At 34.5% G+C, this 24,222-nt stretch overlaps 1 protein-coding gene across 4 annotated transcripts; it reads left to right on the forward strand.

Moving 5' to 3' along the window:
* Positions 1–1,378: 1,378 nt before the first annotated feature.
* LOC137398518 (zinc finger protein OZF-like) lies at positions 1,379–23,822 on the forward strand. 4 transcript variants are annotated; one of them, XM_068084636.1, is made up of 7 exons: positions 1,379–1,485; positions 3,686–3,833; positions 6,770–6,841; positions 7,629–7,697; positions 9,302–9,493; positions 9,774–9,836; positions 22,287–23,822. In XM_068084636.1, the coding sequence occupies exons 2-7, from the start codon at positions 3,686–3,688 to the stop codon at positions 23,009–23,011; spliced, it is 1,269 nt and encodes a 422-aa protein (XP_067940737.1). In that variant the 5' UTR covers positions 1,379–1,485; the 3' UTR covers positions 23,012–23,822. The 4 variants fall into 4 exon arrangements, with proteins under 4 accessions (XP_067940737.1, XP_067940735.1, XP_067940738.1 ...); XM_068084634.1 differs by lacking the exon at positions 1,379–1,485 and adding an exon at positions 1,668–1,754; XM_068084637.1 differs by lacking the exons at positions 1,379–1,485; positions 22,287–23,822 and adding exons at positions 1,668–1,754; positions 19,323–20,445.
* Positions 23,823–24,222: the final 400 nt, after the last annotated feature.

The following is a 24,222-nucleotide window of genomic DNA, read 5'->3' on the forward strand; positions in this document are numbered from 1 at the left end:
CCAACTCCACAATCAAATGGTAAGAATATTGTACACGTATGCAGCATGTAAACAATGGTTGTTGATGCATACTTGTTTCCGTTAGTGGGAGATAATATATGCTGTAGGAATGTATTGTAACTGCTAAGTTTCCTACCTATTAACTAATCTCTTGACATTTACGTTTGTGGGAACATTGCTAATATACAGCTATGTCAAAAACATGATTTTCAGCTATAACAATTACAACATTTTTTAAGACGTTTTAAACATTCAACATTCCGACGTTGATTCAACACGGAATCAACGTCGGAAAACTATTCATCACGGGCTAGCCGAGTCACGCACTCAAGGATTTTCGCCACGCACATACAAAACAACATGCGATTTTTGTTTTGTATGTGCGTGGCGAAAATTCTTGCGCGTGTGACCCTGCTAGCCCGTGCTATTCATCGTATCGCAGTATAAATCAAATTTCACCAAACTTTTAGAAAAGTCGTTGACAAAAATATTTTGCCGATGGTGGTAATAACGACGCTTATGAATTACGAAAAGATGAAGTTTACCTCTATGGCTTTGAATAAAGTGATTTTCTAAAGCGAAAACAACCGTTTCGGTAGCTGTTGGGCAAAAAAACAGTTCGAATTAACAGTGTTGAATTCGAGTTATCTATAGCAATTTATCATTACGTGGGAACGGACCAAAGGAAATGTTCGAATTAACCATGTGTTCGAGCTATCCGTGGACGAGTTATCCATGTTTGACTGTATGTATAAAATTGTGGAAATTGGGGCAAAAATCTCACGCATTTTCATTTTTTCTTTGGGGTGATTGCGTGAGTCTCACGCCCAATGCATGAGAATTGGCAGGTATGAATGTCCTCTCTCTTTTCAGAGTTTTCAGATGTTACACTTAAAAGTACATTATTCGAAACCAGGAATGGGTGTTGAAGGATTGTTTGTCTGGCTTCTGAGAGTTCTACAGCTTGGCAACTACTATGATGATGCCAACACTAATGGAATTTTTATGCTGTTCGGGGAATACCAGTCCAAGTTCAATGGAATCTCAAAACTATAAATACTTGTTTATACTTTTGTGATCATTAATAACTCGGCCATTTTTTCATTTAGGCTTATTTCTTTCAGGCGAAATTATGAAAAGGTTGCTGTTTTTATAATATTATCGGACGGGAACTATGTTTTAGTTGTATTTGGTGTATGGGTACATAAAGTTATTCTGCAGTCATGGGACCATCCTATGATGGATACAGTTGAATGTTTTATCTTGCACATGTGAGTTTTTTATTTATAGGTGGAACGAGTGATTCTCGTTACAAGGCTAACTCGAGCATCGTGAGATATCAGTGTGCAGCTTCCAGTTACGATGATATCTGACAACTACTAAACATGCTGATCGAGAAACTCTAAGAAATTCTAATACTACCTCTACTATAACTTAAGCTTCTATACTGCACGCATTCAGAGTTGTCGGTTCTAAACGGACAAGGTAGGTAGTTTGCTCTACTTATAGCCAATCACGAAAAAACCCGCGAAACTAGTACTTGTAGTCGATAACCAATACTTAGACCGTTCATTTTACACTCGTTTTATCGTAACTACACGTTAATTTAACAATCTACGATAAGTGAACCGTCTATCAACGCTAATAAACCGGAATCAACCTCCATCTTAGATGTTTGATCAAAAGCTATATAATTCCAGATCTTGCTTAATATTCGAGCGGACGCCAGAATAAAACACGTTTTGTGCTCAGATGTAAGGATAGTTTTCTAAAAATAGAATAACGATAGGTTTATGATTTTACAGATAAAACAAATTATTGATTGTTTAAGATCCGTATCTTCTCTGTCTAGGAAAAAATAATTCTATTGCATTTGCAGTCAAAATAGAGTTATAATTTTAACTCTTTGGGTTTGCGCGATATCTTTATGAAGAACGAAATTACTTGCATAGAAGTGGTCGCTCAACATCTCCACCGTAACTTTGCACTGTCTATGCAGTGATTTAGCGGGTTTTGGGTAGTAAATTTTTTATTAGCCTCACGTTAGTTATGCAATAATCTTACTAATATATTAATCATGGCGACACCCATAAGTAAGCTACCGTTCAAGGTTATCTTATTTACCTGTATCTATGAAATTACACTCATGGCGATCATAGCAACAAAATGTATTCTTTATTCATGATCACGCGAGCGCCTGGTTGCCGGTCTGGGTTATTCATGGCATCGTTCTGCCAAAAGTGCTATGCTGCGGCTATCTCAGCAGTATGAGAGTGTGCAATCATGGATGCATGAAGCGTTAGGTAATTCATCACGAAAGATCTGGTCATTAATACAATTATAGGTGCACTTTTCTTAGATACACTATACATGTACAAGTTTTCACACGTAACGACCGTTGTGTCGAAAACTGGTCATTTACTATTTATAGCACAAATTATTTAATGCCATTTGACACAACAAGATTTGGATAGCTCACCAAGAAAACTGAATTTCTAATAGATTTGTTATGATTGAAATGTCAGACAACAAAGTATTTTCATAGATGCAAAGGTGTGCATTTACTTGTTGTAAACGCCCCAAACTTGCACAGGGTTTGGATGCCTGTTGCTTGTACCTAGTGGTCTTCTAAAGTCATGCATAGATTCTCTAAGACATCTTATGCTCTCACAAGAAAGCCTTGTCATATTAGTTTGGTCATGACAAAGACAATAAGGGGAGCTAGAGGTGGCTAAGATTGAATGCTAAGATTGAAGTTGAGAATGTTAAGCTTTGCAATGGGAGTGACTAAAATGGATAAGATCAAAAACAAGTATATCAAAGGAACTGCAGGTATTGAGAGAATTGGCAAACTGAAAATTGAGGGAGAGGAGGCTAAGGTGGTTGACTAAAGCTCAGGGTAATAAGGCTAAAGGACGAAGAGAGAAGGGGTAAAGAGTATGTAAAAAATATAGTGTTGGGCATGGCAGAAATAAGGAGATGAGGAAAACCCAAGAGAAAATTCATGGATGTTGCGAGGCAGGGTATGAGAAAACTGAGGGTGACAGATGAGGATGAGGAAAATGAAAATAAATGGAAAGACTAACAGAAAAACCGCTACCAGAAAAAGCTGAAAGAAAATGAATGTATTCAATCTCTATGCATAGTTTCGCAATTGCATAGAATCATATCATTCTCATATCATATAGAACCATAGAATCATATAATTCTCATATCATATAGAACCATAGAATCATATCATTGTCATATCATATAGAACCATAGAATCATATCATTCTCATATCATATAGAACCATAGAATCATATCATTCTCATATCATATAGAATCATATCATTCTCATATCTATTAGAACAATAGAATCATATTCTCATATTATATAGAACCATATAATCATATCATTCTCATATCATATGAAACCATAAAATCATACCATTCTCATATCATATAGAACCATAGAATCATATCATTCTCATATCATATAGAATCATATCATTCTCATATCATATAGAACCATAGAATCATATCATTCTCATATCATATAGAACCATAAAATCATATCATTCTAGCCAAACACATTTATTAGATGGAGTTTATAAGGTTATAGCTTATCAGTTGTCTTGAGTATAGACCACAACCTAGACATCCGTAATGCTCTGAGATTATTTTACCATTTTGTCAATTCAGATGCCTGGAGAGGAATTGGAAGGCTGTAGAGGCCTAATATTTCTTTATCATGACGAGAGCAAGCGGGTGACAGTGAAGTGGATTGGCAAAGAAATTGGTAAAAAGGAAAAGTCTCTTGCTGAGCGGACTCTTCTCTCGTTGTTTGCCGGTACAAAATGTTTCGTTGTTAACTTCATGCTAAAAAATGTGGTGAAAAAAGTGCATCATTAGCGTTTAACGCCTGGCAGATGGCCAGATGAATGTGGTTTTTTTTTAAAGACTATAAAAGATTGGCCGTGCTGCGACCAGATCGAAGTTGCAGAAGTGGGCATCGTTATGATTTGCTGGTAAGAAAGCTCAGTAACTGTTTTATCATTGTTTGGCTGTGATTGGTTTCTCTGGCTGGGTTAGAAATTACCATCTAATCTTCAACTTGCGATCAGCAGTTTTTTTATTCCATAAACTGGGAGTCATATGCTTTTGGAAATGGATAATTTTGCAAAAAGTGAGCTTTGTATGTGTCAGTATATATATATATATATATAGATATATATATGTATGTATGTCTATGGTGAAGAGGCATCTTTGTATGTGTCAGTATTAGTGCTGGGACGATATCAAAAATTCATTTCGGTATGAGATGATGGCGTAGCCAACCGATATATCGAAATATCGGTTATGTTATTCGGGGTTGTCTTACCTGTCAGAAAAGGCTGCCATGGGAGAACAACTCCTTAATTAATCAAAGTATCAGTATAATTCTTTGAAGAATCGGGTATCAAATAGAATAGATTATCCTTCGTTTTTCGTGACGTCATTCTATCATTGTCCGCCATCTTTATGGAGAACTTTTATCGTTAAAACGCGAAGCTTCTGCAATTAATTATTGCGAACAATGCTTTTGTTTGCAAAGTTTTATTTTACTATCAAAACAACATCGAAATATACTATTAATTATGTAAACATCAACGATACTTACGCAGTCAGATGGTACAGACCATATTATAGTCACCAAATTATTAATAACAATCAATCTTGCCACAATCAATACTTATAGAAGATCTATTCTTCAGACATGAACTCTTGTATACAGTATCAATCAATTTATTTTTGTAAAAGTTATCCTGCATTACTTATTTGAAGTCATCACCTCATGTAAATTTTCTTTTAATTTTTACACCAATAATCTCAAACGAAACATGAATTGTTCACTACTATCTTGCATTCAGGATACTTTCACAGTTTCCATTTTATTTGATAATATACCTGCAAATAGAGGCTTTTTGTTATTTTGTTATCAGCAAAATTAAATATTACAAACTAACATTCTAACTAATCAAGAATATGACCATAGTTTTCTACAAAGATGGCGGCGGCTTTTTCGTAGACGAGCGCGTATGCAAACAGGGCGATGACGTCAAAAAACCTTATGTATCTATATTATCGTCGATATCGTTGGTATCGTCAAATATCGACGATATCCGATATTTCGATATGGGCAGAAAGCACTCGGTACAGTCGGTATCAGAAAGTGATATCGACGATATACCGAAATATCGTAATATCGTCCCAGCACTAGTCAGTATATATATATATATATATATATATGTCTATGGTGAAGAGACGTCTTTGACAGCGTTAAAGATGAACTTACTCAAAATTTTAGTAGATTTTATCAGAATGTATCAGTATTTTTCTATTGTGATTATTTTTGATGTTTGAGACGATCTGACTGTCAGGATGCTTCACGATATATGTTTATCACATAACCCTCCCTACACTCTGTCAATCCACAAAACTTAATCAAGGTTAAAACGCTCAGCTCAAGCGAAAGTGTGATTTTGATGTCTACTGTTTGAGTTGCAACTATTGAAGAGATAGAGTAATGCTACTTGGACACAATAGCCGACAACTAGTGATATCATTTTTAATGATGTCACTAATGAGTGACATCAAAACGCTTTTTATTAGCGTTTTAACCATGATTCAAGTTTATGGGTTTTAATCTTAAAATATCCTGACAATCAGATCACCTCAAACATCAACAACAATCGCGAAGGACAGAAAAATGCAGGCTGATTTTCTGATAAAATCTACTAAAGTTTTGTGTAAGTTGATGTTTAAAGGATGTTTTGCTCCCAAATTGACTTTGAAAGGTTGTTACTCTAGTGACAAGCTGTGGTATATATACTTTTTTTCTTGTTTGTTATAGTTTGCCGTATTGTTCTTAGCCTCTACTGTGCTACTTGCAATCTGTGGTACCTGACTTTTACCACTGTTCTTATTGATACTGAATTGCTTAGCTCCGTACCTCACTTAGTACCTCACTCTGGTGCCAGTTAGTTTAATTTAGTTTAGCGTCATTCAACTGTTGTAGACAATCATGGTTGGACACTATTAAAAGGGGATCAGTGCCTCCATGATATAGATTTCCATCTACTGTATTTCTATCTGTTCCATTTATTTCATTTCTTATGATTGCGCATTATATTTGTTTAATTAAACTTTAATGAAAAGTTCATTGATTTTTGTTAAAAAACTGGTTGCTATAAATGACCAAATTATAATTGTAAATAATTATTAATTAAATTATAAATATAATATAAATATCTATTGAATATAATTATTACATAATTATAATTATAAAAAAGCTGATTGATATATCGTTTCCGCAATTTGATTATCGCTTGCAACCAAATAGCTGCTTCAACAAACTTGCACCAATCAGAGGCACAAACCAACCAGAGGCACAAAATTGCATCACACGACCACTTGGCTATAAATACTTTCTTCCCTACAAGAAATATCCATTTCTACTCGAACCGCTATAACAAAGTTATAGACTAGTAATAGTTTTTCTTTCAGCTAAAGATTATTCACCAATAATATTCAATATAATCAGAGATTCTAATCTACGGCGGTTTTGTAATGGCAGCGATTAACTTTTAATTTTTGAGCTTTCAAGAGCTTGTAATCACATTCCCACATATTTTGCACCTACAACATAACAGAGTAAGACATGGTGAATCTTTTGATACCAAATAACTGTAATGTGAATTTTGTTGCAAGTCAACCTTTAATTATGATCCATTACTTCCTATTTAGAATGTGCTTGTGAAGAAGATGACGACTATGGCTGTGCTTATGATCCCCTTAGTCTAGTACCAACTCCAGCAGGTAACTTGTTCTTATAGTAATCAGAACTGTGATTCAATGTTTTTTCCGTTCAATCTACTGTTCTATGAAGTTATGATCGCTGGTTATTGATGATGGGTTTAAATCCTGTACGATGCATTCTTTTTTCTCGAGTGCTAATCATGGCTTCGGACAGACGGACACAGCTTTTATTATAGTAAATACTGGCTGTGCTACAGTAACGATTGTAAAATAATCAAGTTAAAGATGCTTTCTAAGTGCTAAATGGTTGGTGGTTCACTTTTGGTTTCAAATATTGGGATTCAAATAAATACAAAAATGTATTCAATTATTTGACTCCAGTATAATTTGTCTCTATGGATTTTCTCATTTTATGGTTGTTTTTTTTGCTTGACAACAAATATTAAGGCCAGAGGGTCATGAGTTGATGGCATGTTTTTTTCTTGATCCTAAAATGTAATCTGATTTGCCTAACCTATATATACACTTTTGTTTACAAACTTGTCACTATCTACTAGTTATGATAAAAATGATTGAGTTCATATCTTGCTTTTCTACTGGGTAGATATGAACTCGGTCTGTGAACTCTAGCTTTTAGCATTTGTGTTTGTGTTTGGATTTTAATTGTTCTGGATTCAGAATTTAGGAACATCTCGATTGGAGTCAACTTGTACGTAGGTGAGCTGCTTTAGCAAACTGGTTCGTTTATGGAGTGATTAGCTTTTTAGCAGCACATTTAAACATATACATATACTTTGACAGAGTCTAGAGAGGGTTATGTGATAAACATATACATATACTTTGACAGAGTGTAGGGAGGGTTATGTGACTGAAGACAGTGAATCCGAGGCAGAACCTTCCATCAACAACCTCTCAGGTATTTGAGCCTTTGAAATGTGATCACTTTTAAGCACATAAATAATATAATTTTTTTATTATATAGTTCAATATATCAGTCTTGGCTTTCGAATGAGCCATTCTCGATGGCCACTATGCGAGTAAGGTGGTCGTTAAAAACAGCTTTTGTTTTCCATGGCCACCATCCGGAACTTTCGCTGTCACTTTTAACGGATATTTATTTTTGCCACGAGTTTTATGTCTATTATAGATGCGCTGTCGTGTGACTTGTTTACTGTACCGATTATCGTTCATCGTCTATTTTTACTTTTCAAAAGCTCTGGCTGATCCAGGTTTGTTGTTAGTATTGTTATTTTATAAATAAATTCTCAGTTATTGATTGGCCAACATCCTTCTTTAAAGAACATAAATTACATAATTTTTTTATTATATATTTCAATAAATCAGAGTCTTGGCTTTCGAATGATAAAACTACGGCAATGACGCTAGTGTCAGACGAAGACAGAACAACTCAAGAGAACCAATGAAGATGACAAAGGAGTTCGTGTCATTAGCTCTCCTTGTACAGATTATTTCTATGATGAATAACTCAGATTCCAAGCACCGTACTATGTTTTTCCGATGATATTATGCACTAGCCTTCTCTTTTTATTGTGATGTTGAGGGGCGCGACTGAGACTAATTAATTTCAAGCGTTGCGTGATCTCGCGAAAGTGTGATTGACATATAGTCCTAGGGCCACGCAACTGTAGGTCACAATTTGATCGATGTGACTTGATTACCTTTATCGACGACAGTATATTTATTGAAGCATAATTAACCCAGAACATGTGATTGTATTGGTCAGACGTTGGCACTATCCCCGGGCGTTCTTGATTATCTAGAATCCTAGTTTATTATTAGCACCCTCTGGGTTTAACAGCACCGATTGTCACATCAAAACGCAGCCTCAACCTAAGACTAAACAATAATTATGACATCACATTGTGGGAACCGCAACCAGGTCTTTTTTTATTGCAGGACATACTTTTGACACCCTGTTTTTCATAGTTCTATTATTCTTTGTGTATTGAATATAGGCTCATTCGAAAGCCAAGACTCTGATGTATTGAAATATATATTTAAAAAATTATGTAATTTATGTGCTTTAAGCAGAGATTTTGGTACCCTAGAAATGGAGGTCATGATATTGAGTCATATTCCCCTTTTGGTGGAGATCATTGTACATTTTTGGCGATGGTTGTGCGACGTCTCAGCAACATTCGTTGCATAGTTGGGCTCCGAATCGTTATCGCTTGTACCTTTTTCATAAAAACATGAAAATACATGTAATTCTGTGAGTATTGACTCTGCATTATTGAGTATTGATTGAGTCTGGTGTTTATGTATAGAGTTCAACAATGTTTGACCCCTGAACTGTATGGACAGGTTATTGGATTCTCGGTGTGTTCTCACAACTTATATTCCCACATTGCGAACTCCATTAAAATGTAATAGTTATCACTATTACATTAGTTACATTAGAATACCTTGCCTGTGGTGTATGACTGTCTTATCTGTGTGGTATACTAGAGATTATGTCTAGCTCTATAAATGCTGAGCATTATGTTTGGTGGTTTGCAGACGACGATGGCGATTCTATAATGGATGAGGAATTTTACATGAAGGAAAGCATGGAGAGGCGAGAGAAGCTCGAGGACCATGAACTGCTATTCGAGGCACTCTCTAAAAGCGATAGTCGGGTCATCAACTTACACGTAGACCCATCTACCGGGGCTGTTGATGTCGAGGGCTCTGACGAGGACTCTGATGAAGGTATCAGTCGATACGCTACTCCATGACATATCAGACTAGAGATGGTCTAGAGCGCTTGACCTGCAAACAACAGGTTGGGGGTTCAATTCCCTAGAAGGCAATAATGGTGACAGGAATGACATCAAACCATATATTGTTCTCCGTAACTGGGCATGTCTCCAGTTACGGAGAACTATTACGGATTAACTATTACGGAGAACAGTTATGGTGTATTTTAGTTGTACACCAATATGTATTCATAGTAGTGTTCATACATAGCATGTTGCTTATTGTTCTATAGACATGGAGATTATCAGAATGCTGCGGAAAACCAAGCAGACGACACCTCTCCAGGGTTTAAAGGGTGAGTCAAGTTTCCCATTTTTAAAGCGAATTATTATTTCGGATGTTCTCAGTTAACTTTGCTTGATAGAAAAATTTCAAGTTTTTAGTTTGTTTTGTTATTATTGTAGTTTGATATTTACAGTCACATTTTACATCTATTTTTTCAGCGATTGCTAAAATCAAATAAACTAGAAATTCCACTGTCATACAGCCCACGACCAAAGTGATATTGGAAAAAAGAAAGGGTACTGATAGTTGAGAAATGCAATATTAGCAGTCAAATGGCACTGCAGTGCAATAGGATAACTGCAATGGTAGCTGTAATGTACTGGGTGTTATTATATACAACAAATAGCAATAATGAAAGGAAAAGATTATGTTTATATCTCTCCTGCAAAAAGAGAAATACAATATTGGCCAATATTAGAAGTAAAATGCACTGATATTATTAGAATAACCAATATTATTAATATAGTAATAATATAAAACCAATGCACAATTTTGTTTACATTTCAAAACATCATAGCTAACAATATCAACAAGTGATATTTATATAGATTTTTAGATAATCTATTTAAAAAAGTGTTTTGTCATGACAAACAGCAATAATGAAAGGAAAAGATTATATGTTTATATCTCTCCCCCTGCAATAGGAGAAATGCAATATTAGAAAAAAAATGCACTGATATTATTAGAATAACCAATATTATTAATATAGTAATAATATAAAACCAATGCACAATTTTGTTTACATTTCAAAACATCATAGCTAACAATATCAACAAGTGATATTTATATAAATTTTTAGAAAATCTATTTAAAAAAGTGTTTTGTCATGACAAACAGCAATAATGAAAGGAAAAGATTATATGTTTATATCTCTCCCCCTGCAATAGGAGAAATGCAATATTAGAAGTAAAATGCACTGATATTATTAGAATAACCAATATTATTAATATAGTAATACAGTAATAATAGAAAACCAATGCACAATTATGTTTACATTTAAAAACGTCATAGCTAACAATATCAAGAAGAATATCCAAACTTATAATTGAATATCGTAATCTCATAAAAATCGTTAGAAAAAAATATCATTGTCATTTCCTTTACTTACACTGCGTTGGACATCAGTTAGAATACCAAAGTACTCAAATATGTCTGAAATGCCAGCTATTTTGAAATCGGCAAAAATGAAACGATTTCAGTTCTCCTACGTTAATTACCGAGACCTTCGGCAATTCGACAATGCTATAGACTGGTGAAAAGTGCATCTTATTTTTTCGTGAAATTCGCACGACTTAATTGTTCTATTCTCTGTCGCTCGGCGTTTCAATTTCCGGTCTTAACTTTTATAAAAGTGAGGCTTAACAAGTTTTAATAACGATTTTCGTCCAAATAAATCTGTCTATTTGTGTATAATCCGATCAGATGGGTAAGTTTTAAGATAATGCCGACGGTTTACAAAAACTTGGTAACATATTTAAATAGGTTTGTATGTGTTTTGTATCGTTATTATACTTTAACGACTTTACAAAATGATGGTTAAATTTGTTGATGAAATTTTGATACAAGGGTTCGTCTCATTGTTGATGAATAATTTTCGGGAGTTGTGTGCACATGCATTTATCATAAAAACTCCCAAACTTCGCATCTACTCGTTTGGTCGTAGCAATATCATATCACTGATATATATCACGATATTTATGAAAAAGATTTTTCATAAATATTTTAGTATAATATTTTCATAAATATTTTAATATAATATTTTTGAAAAAGATTTGAAGCTAAACCAGAATTTAGATTTAGAAATAGATTTTTAGAAAATTGATTTTAAAAAGTGTTTGGTCATGACAAACAGCAATAATGAAAGGAAAAGATTATATGTTTATATCTCTCTCCTTGCAATAGGAGAAATGCAATATTAGAAATAAAATGCACTGATATTATTAGAATAACCAATATTATTAATATAGTAATACAGTAATAATAGAAAACCAATGAACAATTTTGTTTACTTTTAAAAACGTCATAGTTAACAATATCAAAAAGTATCAAAAAGAATATCCAATCTTAGTAATAGTAATACAGTAATGATAGAAAACCAATGCACAATTTTGTTTACATTTCAAAATGTCATAGCTAACGATATCAAGAAGAATATCCAAATATTTCCTTTACTTACACTGCGTTGGACATCAGTTAGAATACCAAAGTACTCAAAGAGACGAATATCATGAGACAATGAGACGAACCCAAAGGGTTCGTCTCATTGTTGATGAATAATTTTCAGAAGTTGTTTGCACATGGGCATTTATCATAAATCTCCCAACCAATCACTTTGCTCTGTTTGGTCGTGGGACTAGGAGGGTGTTCGTTTATTGGTTAATAGAAAGTATGAAACTTTCAGATGATTTTTAATTATTTAAATATCTAACATGTTTTAAATTCTTGAGTACAAGGATAGAATCATTTTGACCAGGTTAACATGCTAGTTGTATGCCAGTCTTCCATTGCCAGTCTTCTACAGTAATTGCCAGTACAGGTGGAATTCATAGTCCTTTAGTAGATGACTTTCTGTTTGAGATATTTTACCGGCATATTTTATGCTGCAAATTTCAAGGTGCATAAAGAGTTCTTAAATTTCATCGATCATATAAATTGTATAGGATCGCATTTTACTCGCATTAAGGTCTGAAAACATGAGCACGAAATGAACAAAAACTACTTCGAAAGTTTCTGATATGAACTTTTGCCCAGAATTTTCATGCAAGGTCATCACAACTTGTTATGATACAACGCGTAGTATACTATGTATACTACGCGTTGTATCATACTATGTATACTTCCTATACTATGTATACTATATAGTATACATAGTATAGGAATCATAGCATATCATACTATAGTATACTTCCTATACTATGTATACTATATAGTATAGTAACACATAGTATAGTAACACATAGTATAGTAATACGTAGTATAGTAACACATAGTATAGTAACACGTATTATAGTAATACATAGTATAGTAATACATCGTATAGTAACACGTAGTATAGTAACACGTAGTATAGTAATACATAGTATAGTAACACGTATTATAGTAATACACAGTATTGTAACACGTAGTATAGTAACACATAGTATGGTAACACATAGTATAGTAACACATAGTATAGTAACACGTAGTATAGTAACACATAGTATAGTAATACGTAGTATGGTAACACGTATTATAATAACACATAGTATAGTAACACGTAGTATAGTAACACGTAGTATAGTAACACGTAGTATAGTAACACGTAGTATAGTAATACGTAGTATAGTAACACGTAGTATAGTAACACGTATTATAGTTACACATATTATAGTAACACGTAGTATAGTAATACGTAGTATAGTAACACGTAGTATAGTAACACGTATTATAGTAACACTTAGTATAGTAACACATAGTATAGTAACACGTAGTATAGTAACACGTAGTATAGTAATACATAGTATAGTAACACGTATTATAGTAATACACAGTATTGTAACACGTAGTATAGTAACACATAGTATGGTAACACATAGTATAGTAACACATAGTATAGTAACACGTAGTATAGTAACACATAGTATAGTAATACGTAGTATGGTAACACGTATTATAATAACACATAGTATAGTAACACGTAGTATAGTAACACGTAGTATAGTAACACGTAGTATAGTAACACGTAGTATAGTAATACGTAGTATAGTAACACGTAGTATAGTAACACGTATTATAGTAATACATCATATAGTAACATGTAGTATAGTAACATGTAGTATAGTAACACGTAGTATAGTAACACATAGTATAGTAACACATAGTATAGTAACACATAGTATAGTAACACATAGTATAGTAACACATAGTATAGTAACACATAGTATAGTAACACGTATTATAGTAACACATAGTATAGTAACACGTAGTATAGTAATACGTAGTATGGTAACACGTATTATAATAACACGTAGTATAGTAACACGTAGTATAGTAACACGTAGTATAGTAACACGTAGTATAGTAACACGTATTATAGTAACACATAGTATAGTAACACATAGTATAGTAACACATAGTATAGTAACACGTAGTATAGTAACACGTAGTATAGTAACACGTATTATAGTAACACTTAGTATAGTAACACATAGTATAGTAATACGTAGTATAGTAACACATAGTATAGTAACACGTATTATAGTAACACATAGTATAGTAACACGTAGTATAGTAACACGTAGTATAGTAACACGTAGTATAGTAACACGTATTATAGTAACACTTAGTATAGTAACACATAGTATAGTAATACGTAGTATAGTAACACATAGTATAGTAACACGTATTATAGTAACACATAGTATAGTAACACGTATTATAGTAACACATAGTATAGTAACACATAGTATAGTAACACATAGTATAGTAACACATAGTATAGTAATACGTAGTATGGTAACACGTATTATAATAACACATAGTATAGTAACACGTAGTATAGTAACACGTAGTATAGTAACACGTAGTATAGTAACACGTAGTATAGTAACACGTATTATAGTAATACATAGTACAGTAATACTTCAACTTACGAGTGCTCCAACGTACGAGAAACTTGAGATGCGAGCCAGCTTTCAAGCAAGTTTTAGCACTAACATACGAGCCATGTTTGAGATACGAGCACTTGAGTCAGTTGCCAAGTATGCCGGAGGTGTTTTATGAGAACAGCATCACTCTGTATTTTTCAACTGCTCAGGTTATACTGTTGTACCGTGTTTTTGTGCATGATTTTCTGTGCAGAATTATGTGAATTAAACGTACGGTGCGTAGAAGAAAAGTTTGCCAGTAAAATGAAAGATAATACAAAGAAAAAGCAAATGATAACAATTGATATTAAACGGGAAAATATTGAAAAATATGCGAAATGTGTATGAGTGATTGAGCTAGCTCGGGAATATGACAGAAATACATTCATAATTATCAAACAGAAGGATTATATTCAGGGCATTTAGTTCGCAAAAGGACTAACCATAGTTTCTAAACGGTGCAGCGATCTTCACGACCGCTGATGGCATTGGACAAACAATTGGCCGGTGACAGCGTAACTGAAACGATGCTATGTGAAAAGGCCGGCGCTATCTATCCAAACTGTTTAATAGACATTCGGACAAGCTGGCTAGTGGTCGTGCATTAACCATTTGTGACGACACTTGTGTTCGTCCTAATCGCAACATGTTGCAAGGGCGACAAAGGCAAACGTCCTTAGATAGGTTTATCTTAACACGGCCGGCTAGTCGTGAAAGCGAAAAAAAGGAAAAATTTCTCGCTAACCAGCAAGAAACTTCAAACTATGAACGCCGAAGAAATTTTAATTACGTTTAGTTGAAAATGAAAGTTTGCTTTTAGGTTTGCATCTAAGTTTGTCTTTTAACACTTCGATAAAATCCAAATTTATCAAAGTCAACTGTTGTAACGAAGGATAACTTATATCTCCCTCCCTGGCAAACGCGAGTGTTAACTGCTATTGTATGTATTTAATTTTACATTTTAATTAATCACATTTCCTTGCATCATTATTTATTTGTTGCTTTTGGAAAGCATGTAGTACGTAAGGAGAATAACCAACATGTTCTTTCCGTTACAATATCTTGTTTTGAGTGTTCTATTTGCTTATTTTAGAGTATGGAAACCAATCAATATATATTTAATTGTTCTATATATAAATAAATTGCACCAACATGCGAGTAAATTGACATACGAGCTCAGTCTCGGAACGCATTAAGCTCATAAGTTGAAGTATGACTGTATAGTAATACATAGTATAGTAATACATAGTATAGTAACACATAGTATAGTAACACGTAGTATAGTAACACGTAGTATAGTAACACGTAGTATAGTAACACGTATTATAGTAACACGTAGTATAGTAACACGTAGTATAGTAACACGTAGTATAGTAACACGTAGTATAGTAATACGTAGTATAGTAACACGTAGTATAGTAACACGTATTATAGTAACACATATTATAGTAACACGTAGTATAGTAATACGTAGTATAGTAACACGTAGTATAGTAACACGTAGTATAGTAACACGTATTATAGTAACACTTAGTATAGTAACACTTAGTATAGTAACACATAGTATAGTAATACGTAGTATAGTAACACATAGTATAGTAACACGAATTATAGTAACACTTAGTATAGTAACACATAGTATAGTAATACGTAGTATAGTAACACATAGTATAGTAACACATAGTATAGTAACACGTATTATAGTAACACGTAGTATAGTAACACGTAGTATAGTAACACGTAGTATAATAATACATAGTATAGTAATACATGGTATAGTAACACATTGTATAGTAACACGTACTATAGTAACATGTATTATAGTAACACATAGTATAGTAACACGTAGTATAGTAACACGTAGTGTAGTAACACGTATTATAGTAACACGTATTATAGTAACACGTAGTATAGTAACACGTAGTATAGTAACACGTAGTATAGTAACACGTAGTATAGTAACACGTAGTATAGTAATACAGTAGATGCTGAGTTGGGATTTTATAGGATTTTACTATAACCTTGTATAGGAGCTGATAGTCATCTTGGTAACAGGTCTCTTTGTCAGAAGAACGGATAGTGCATCTTATTTCTCATCTTTTCTGTTAGGAATCATATAGAGAAGCCTGTGTAGCGAACAGAGTGTCTTTCTGTCTGTGTTGTCTACTGATTTTCTGTTTCAATTGATTCGTTGTTTCTTTTAACTCCCATCCTGTTGAAGCTTTGGGATTCTCTAGACTTTCTCTAGGAAATCTTAGAGGATGACATCAACTTGAAAACATGACTGGGGTCTCCGACTTTGACTGAGAGTTATAATTTGCGTGTCTTTTTTAGCTATACGTGACTAACGCTGTATAAATTCTATCGATGACCGTCATTTTAAACCAATATGATGTTTTTTATTTTGTAATAATATTTTTTACCGCTTTAGTCAGCTAATCTTGTTATTGAATGCTGTATGAATATGAATCCTTAGATTTATGTAGGATAAATGGTAAATTTAAGGTCAAGAATGTGCTATTGGTTTTTGAATATTGTTGTTCTCGGATTCGTCTGCTCATGAAGAATGTTAAATCGTAACATCAAGCTACTAATTGGGAAGGTGAGTTAGTTTATGACATATTGAATGAACATTGTCTTTTTCTGCCAGGATTTCTTCACGTATTTACATGCAGTTTACATGATAACACAACTACTCACTTCCTGTAGGTCTTTACGTGTAGCTTGTTTGTTCATGACGGAGAAAACATGAGTATGCATACTTGGAATTATAGTGTCATATTTGTTGCTATTTTATAAGCCTGATGTCTTATTGTAGCCTGGAATCGATTTCAACTTTCGCAAGCGAAAGAGACGAGATAGAAAAAGGAGAGCCTAATAAGACATACTTATTACAAAGATAGTTGTTTTGGTATCGCATTTTACATGCGATACCAAGGTCCAAAAACATGAGCACCAAATAGAACAAAAACAATGTGAAAAGTTGCGGATTTGAACATCTGCCCAGAAATTTCATGCAAGGTCAACACCGCCTACTTTATCATCCATTCATCTTGCAAGACGAACTGAGTAATGGTCAAACTGAGAAAATGCTTACTTTTTTACTTTGGCGCATCCAGCAAAGAAACTACTGGATGAATACACTCTAATTTTTAGTTATCATGCACCCTTTTGGTCAAATCGGAAGACTGTAATTGTTTATGATACGCTAATGTTGAAATTGTAATAAAATACGGTCATGTTTTTTAAATATTTATTTGCGGATTCTCTGGTCCACTAAAAGGATAAAGGTTTTTTGTAAGATTTTGTAAACCATTCCAAACCTGAAAGACTTGCAACATAAATGTAAATAGGTTTCTCTAGTAACTTCGTAAGAAGTTTTGAGATGTATGAACTACGTACAGTGAAGAAAGTTTCATATTCATCATTTGTTGATATAGAACCACAGTAACTTTTGTATTGCTGCTTGGATTGATATCTTCCGCTGGGTCAGAAATTGACATCCAGTCTTCTACCTACGACCAGAGCAGTATGCAACAGTATTCTAACAGAAGACATTCGCGCTTTAAAATTCTTTGAATAATTCTGCAAAAATAGGCTTTATATGTGTCAGTTCTACCGGTGACCTTTGATACTGCTGGAGGGACGAGCAACAAAACTTCAAGATACATTATTTTTATATATTATTTGACAGCATCCAATTATTTGTTTGAAAACTCCCAAATTGATTGTAAAAATTTGGTAAAAACTTTTGGTATAATCAGCGGTATATACTTTTGTACTTGTATATCAAGTATTTTGCAAGTTGTAACTGTACTTGATTTTTTCACTGCACTGATTGCTCCTATATTGCTTAGCTTTATATCGTAAGTTTTTTGTGAGGTAATTATATTTCATTTAGCATCACAGAACTCTTGTGTATACTCGTGATTGAGCACCAGAAAATCGTGTCACAGAAGAAAGTCTGCTCTGTAAATGTCACTAAATGCTTGCATTAAAATCTTTGTTTTTATCATTTTGTTTTTTTTAGCTAACACTATTGTTTATGCATGAAATTTGTGTTATGATATCTTCCTTTCAACTCTGGTTTATAATATTTGCTATCATAATAAACGTCTTGCCTTGTCAGTGTTTTTAAAACAATTTCTTTGGCTTCACCACTATCACTGTTATCATGCTTTGAATGGGTTTAGAGTTGCCACTGCCAACGGATTCACATCCTACCATTTTAACAATTCGCAATTTAGAGTCGCGCTATATATCAACGATTCGAAGTCGCGCTATAGTGACCTTTTCAAAATTGGTGATTTAAATTCTTGGAGTAGACTCACTTCTTGGTCACAGTCACTTCAATTCGTGCTAGTTAGCTAGTTGTACAGAACTAGGATGTATGATCACAATTTTACTTTTGTGTTCCTCATTGCTGTGCTCGATGTTACAAGATATCAACAGAGTTTTCTTAGAATACAGAGGTCAAAAGTCGCATGAGCCAAAGTCGCTTCTAGTAAGAAACTTTTAAAACATAAAGAGTTAAGTCTTTTTATCATCTGGGAATAGCTTAGCTGAGTATTATCCATTCGGATCCACCGTTCCACGATTCTACAGTGAGTGTTGTAATAATGTCGAATAGTACTCTCACCGCCAACACCTTCACACAAATTTAGCTTTTTTGGATTTGGAGTGGAAACAACTCCGAACTCATTCGAAGTATGGAAATGCACTGTATATTATGAACCACACTGCCAATCGTTGTAATTGTGTTGATTAATTCATTTGAAACTTAACGGTTGTACTCATTGTAGTTTATGCTGACTTTTTTTGTTAACCGATTAACAGTTGATCGAAGTACATTTTTGCTTTTTTTCTACCAGGATCTAGGATGCATGTGTGCCACATTTGTGGTAAGGCCTTCAGCAGCAAGCATTATCTTCGTGAGCATGAGTCGATTCACACTGGCATCACACCTCACAAATGTTCAGTTTGTGATAAGCACTTCACACAAAAGGCACACTTGCAAACCCATATGCTCACGCACACGAAAGACAAATCACACATATGCGCTACATGTGGTCAAAGTTTCGCATTGAAAGCCACCCTCGCCTCTCATGAACTTACTCATACTGACCCTATGCTTCATTTTTGTGCGACATGTAGGCATTCATTTAGTAATAAAAGTGATTTGCGACGACACGAAGCAATGCATGAAGATTTTCTTCATGAAGATAGACCGAAAGATGAAACAAGACCTTACATATGTGCTGTCTGTGGTAAAGATTTTGCGCTCAAACGAACATTGATGAACCATGAACTTATTCATACAGGAATAAAAGCTCACCAGTGTGCTTATTGTGGCAAAGCATTTGCGTTGAAAGGTAGTTTAACAACGCATGAGTTAACTCACACCGGAGAAAAGCCTCATCAGTGCCTAATCTGCGACAGACGCTTCACACAGCTTAGTCACCTTAAGGCACACACTCTAACCCACACAGGCGCTCGACCGCATGAATGTAGTCTCTGTGGAAAAGCCTTTGCGCTGAGAGGGAATCTGCGAGCTCATGAACTAACACATATAAAAAGAGTGACATAAAGAGAAATTGGACTTAGCCCGTTGGTTGTCTCGTTCTTTAGATGCATTGATGATGTTCTTTTCCAATACAGCTCGCATGACTCAGTTGTTAATTTAGTTTATTTTGTTGCTCCATTGTATAAGACTTGTTTTCTCGTGGCATAGTTCTTGTTCATAATTATGTATGGTGGTCACTGCTGCTCACGCTAGCTCTCCAAATAAATTTAATCAAATTGCTAGCATTTCTAGTCTTGTATTTCAGCTATCAAGATTTTTTGTTTGTGAGCTAGAGCTTACTTTGAAAAAGAGTAAACCTTTAGCTCATTTCATTAAAGAATTCAAATGGTTAGTGCGTCATTATGTACAAAAAATCAATGTGTCTCAAATGGTTATTTAACACAATCGAACGAGAGCTGCAATAGTTTTTAGGAATGTGGTGTACAATGTGATGCATTTTGATGTAGAGGCCATGCTGACGGTGGGCATACAGATACCTTTACTATGATCTATTAAAGAACATGGGGTGCTATCTTCATTAATGGTTAAAGTTGTAGGCTACTTTAACCAACATCTTGCCATATGCCGATGTGTAAAATGCATATTAAAAATTTTATTAATTGACGTTTATTCAAGTTTTTCGTTGTCTTAACGATTAATAAGCTCACGTATCATTTATCATGCCATGCAGAAGCTAAATTCAAATTTATGGGTATACCCTCAACAATTTTTATATACTACCAATCAATGAGCGAGTGACTTTTTATACCCATTCATAAGCGAAATCTGAATGCATTAGCCTAAGAGCTTGTTAATGGAAAGTGTTATGGGAAAGTTTTTTTGTTAAACTGCAAAATGCAAAAACGTCAGGGATATCTTATATATTAATATAGTAGGTGTGGCAAAGCTAACTTATCACACATTTGTCCACAATACTATAAGAATCAGAGAATTATAAAGGCAATTTGAAAAGGGTTTCAAAAACAATTATAATCAGCACCAGCTTCACTTTGGCCACTATCCAAAATCACTAAAGCAGAAACCTAAGAAAGAATTTTCATCCTTGCTGTGCTAAAAATTTATTTGTGTTAAGGCATTCGGTAATGAAAACTAGTAATTTGATTTGATAGAACACAGTAATTTGATTTGTAAACCATCTTTTGCTCCAGATACAGTAATTATATGTTAAATCCATAGATAATATGTGCATTGTGAAAGGTGACAGTAAGAAAAAACAGAGAAGGGCGTATTCCAAAAATTCACACTTTATCTCATTCGCCCTTGCAAACGCTCTCAACAGAAAAAATACTTGAAATAACCTAGAAACCAAAGGGTTTACCACTCGAAACACTCACCTTTTGCATTGGTCCAGAACTTTTAAAAGGTGGTAGTAAGGAAATGAAATTGGGTGTAGACCTTTATATATTGGACTTCAATATGTAGCGTCTGCGGCAAAAGATCACGCAGTGAAATTTTTATCTACGCTGGATTGGCTATAAACATCCATTTGCCTTAATGTAAACATCAAGGCATTGAGACTTCATGCTTTTGTTTCCAGCGGAGAGATTAAATTTCATTTGAGTAGTCTCTTACCCCAGCCGCTATATTAAGGTCTATAATTGACTTCATTTTCACCTTCAAATTTTAAAATTGGAGCTCCATTGAAAGAGGTAAGTGTTTTGAGTGATAAAACCTTTGGCTTGTAGGTTGTTGCAGGTCTATTTTCTGTTGAGAGCTTTTGCAAGGGTGAATGAGATTGGGTGATTTTTTAATACGGTCTTCTCTATTTCTACTCAATGTCAAATTTCGCAACACGCGTGAAAAGTATTCATTAATAAATCCAAATTACTGATAATAACAGCAGTGACAAGCAACACTGTCAAGTGTGTTTGTCACTGCATGGAAGGTTTATGTTGCTCCTTGTAGCTGTATATAACAGATTTACTGTGCTCTGATTTGGGCAGTATTTTAGGGTTCTCAAGCATGTTGCCCAAAAAACATCTATTAACTAGTTTTGGTTCAAACACATCTGTGTCAAGGTTAAGCATTCTTTGAAGCACAAACTGCAATAAACAAATGTTATTTTTAGGCATTCTAGAGTTTATCACTTGACAAGTTTCTTGGTCTTCTGTGACTATCCACTTGATCCTGTCGAGAAATGGGATGTTGTTATTTTTAGTTTCAAACTATTGTCGAACTTCTTGTTTTACTAAAACCAGGTCATAATATTTCAACAAATGTTTTCATACATTTATTTCTTTTTCTTGGATAGGATTGGGAACGAGGTTATGTAAATACTGCGGTAAATACTTCAGCTCCAGTGATTCACTCACAAAGCACGAATTAACTCACACAGGAGAGCGACCTCATCCTTGCACTCTGTGCGATAAGCGTTTCACGCAGAGGGCCCACCTTCGTACTCACCTCCTGACACACACCAAAGAAAAACCCCACATCTGTCAGTATTGCAACAGAGGTTTCGCACTGAAGGCAACACTCATTTCACACGAGCTCACGCATACCGGCATCAAGCCTCACCTTTGCTCGGTTTGTGGAAGGGCGTTTACTAGCAAGAGCGAGATGAAAAGGCACGAGGCCCTTCACTACGAAGATGGTTTAGAGAGCACAAAGGAAATAAGGAAGAAGTTTATGCCAAAGATTCATGCTTGTACAGATTGTGGTAAAGCCTTTTCGCACAAGCGTACACTCGCCAATCACATGTTGACTCATACCGGAGTAAAAGCGCACAACTGCTCCTACTGCGGGAAAGCATTCGCGCTCAAAGGCAGTAAAGATACGCATGAGCTGATACACACGGGTGAGAAGCCTCACCAATGTCCCATATGTGATACCAGGTTCACACAGATCAGTCACCTGAAGGCACACGTACTGACACACACTGGCGCCAGGCCGCACGAGTGCTCAATATGTGGAAAGGCCTTCGCTCTAAAGGGGAATCTAAGGGCTCACGAGCTAATTCACATAAAGAAAGTATAGGATTGAGTTGAAGATATTTTATAGCAGATAAAGACTCTCATATAATTTGCTTTATTCTTTTTGCCATTCCGGAAATAATAGATTTCATGTTTTATGTAAATAGTGTTTTGTTATAGCTTGTTTTATTGTATATATTTGTGGATTTAGCTACTACTTGGCTTTCTATCATTTTTAATATGTTTAAAAGCTCTGACATACATGACTGTAAACTGATTTACTTTAGAAATGTTGTTCGTGTGTATTTGTAATGAGCTTTTACTTCATTTTTGTTCTATATTATCTTCTAAGAGTGCATAAATAAAATTTTAAAAGGATCTCATATACCTATGGTAATTTACGCTTGCACATAAAAACCTAGACATTTGAAACGCTAAAATGAATATGGTTTTTGCGTTATCCTTCTTTTCGTTGTTGCACAGTGTAAAGAACAGCTTGCAGTAACCTTTTTATTTACCGACCGCCGTTGTTGCTTTATCTTATAGGTCAGCATTTGTGTTTTATTCTTCTTCTCCTTTAACACTTTGAAGCTGGACCCAAGGTAATTGAGAGAGTTGTCTTCCCACCTGATCCTACACTTGAGTAAACTCAGCTGCGTAGTTTTGCTTCCGTTTCTCTTCACATCCAGTTACCTATGAATGCCCGCTTGTAATACAAGGTTGGGCTTCGATGTATTAACCAAAGCACGCAATGTACTAATACTAGCTAACTTGGAGTTATCTTTTATTGTAAGCTTTTTGCCACCAACATGATCAGTGCCTAGTATTTGTCTAACTGCCAATGTTATTTGTTCTTATGATAACGGACTTTCATTTTGCGCTTGTGAAGTTGATTTCAGATATAAAAAATGCTGCTTAGGCCTCAGCAGTTTCAATAAAATTTTTCCTTTGGTTGACTTGTTCAAATATTAACTTGGAAACCACTAATTACTGCTCGTAAGAGGTTTGCAGGGTGCTTTAGTGGTCAGCAAAGATGACAAGTTCCAACACTGCTGCTTTTACTTGTTTTGTTCATTCGTACTGTTGTTTATGATAAGAGTCAGCGATTTTTTTACAGAAGGTCTTCTTACAAAAACCTCTACAAAGACTCGTGTACCCTCGATCACATACTCCAGCTCACCACACTTCCACCGATCACAACACAAAGTTTGTGAATGCATGGCATTAGCATAAACTCGCTCGTAGGTGCTTATGTGTTACAGATTTCAACATTTT

The sequence above is a fragment of the Watersipora subatra genome, chromosome 6, assembly GCF_963576615.1.
Source record: "Watersipora subatra chromosome 6, tzWatSuba1.1, whole genome shotgun sequence".
NCBI lineage: Eukaryota > Metazoa > Bryozoa > Gymnolaemata > Cheilostomatida > Watersiporidae > Watersipora > Watersipora subatra.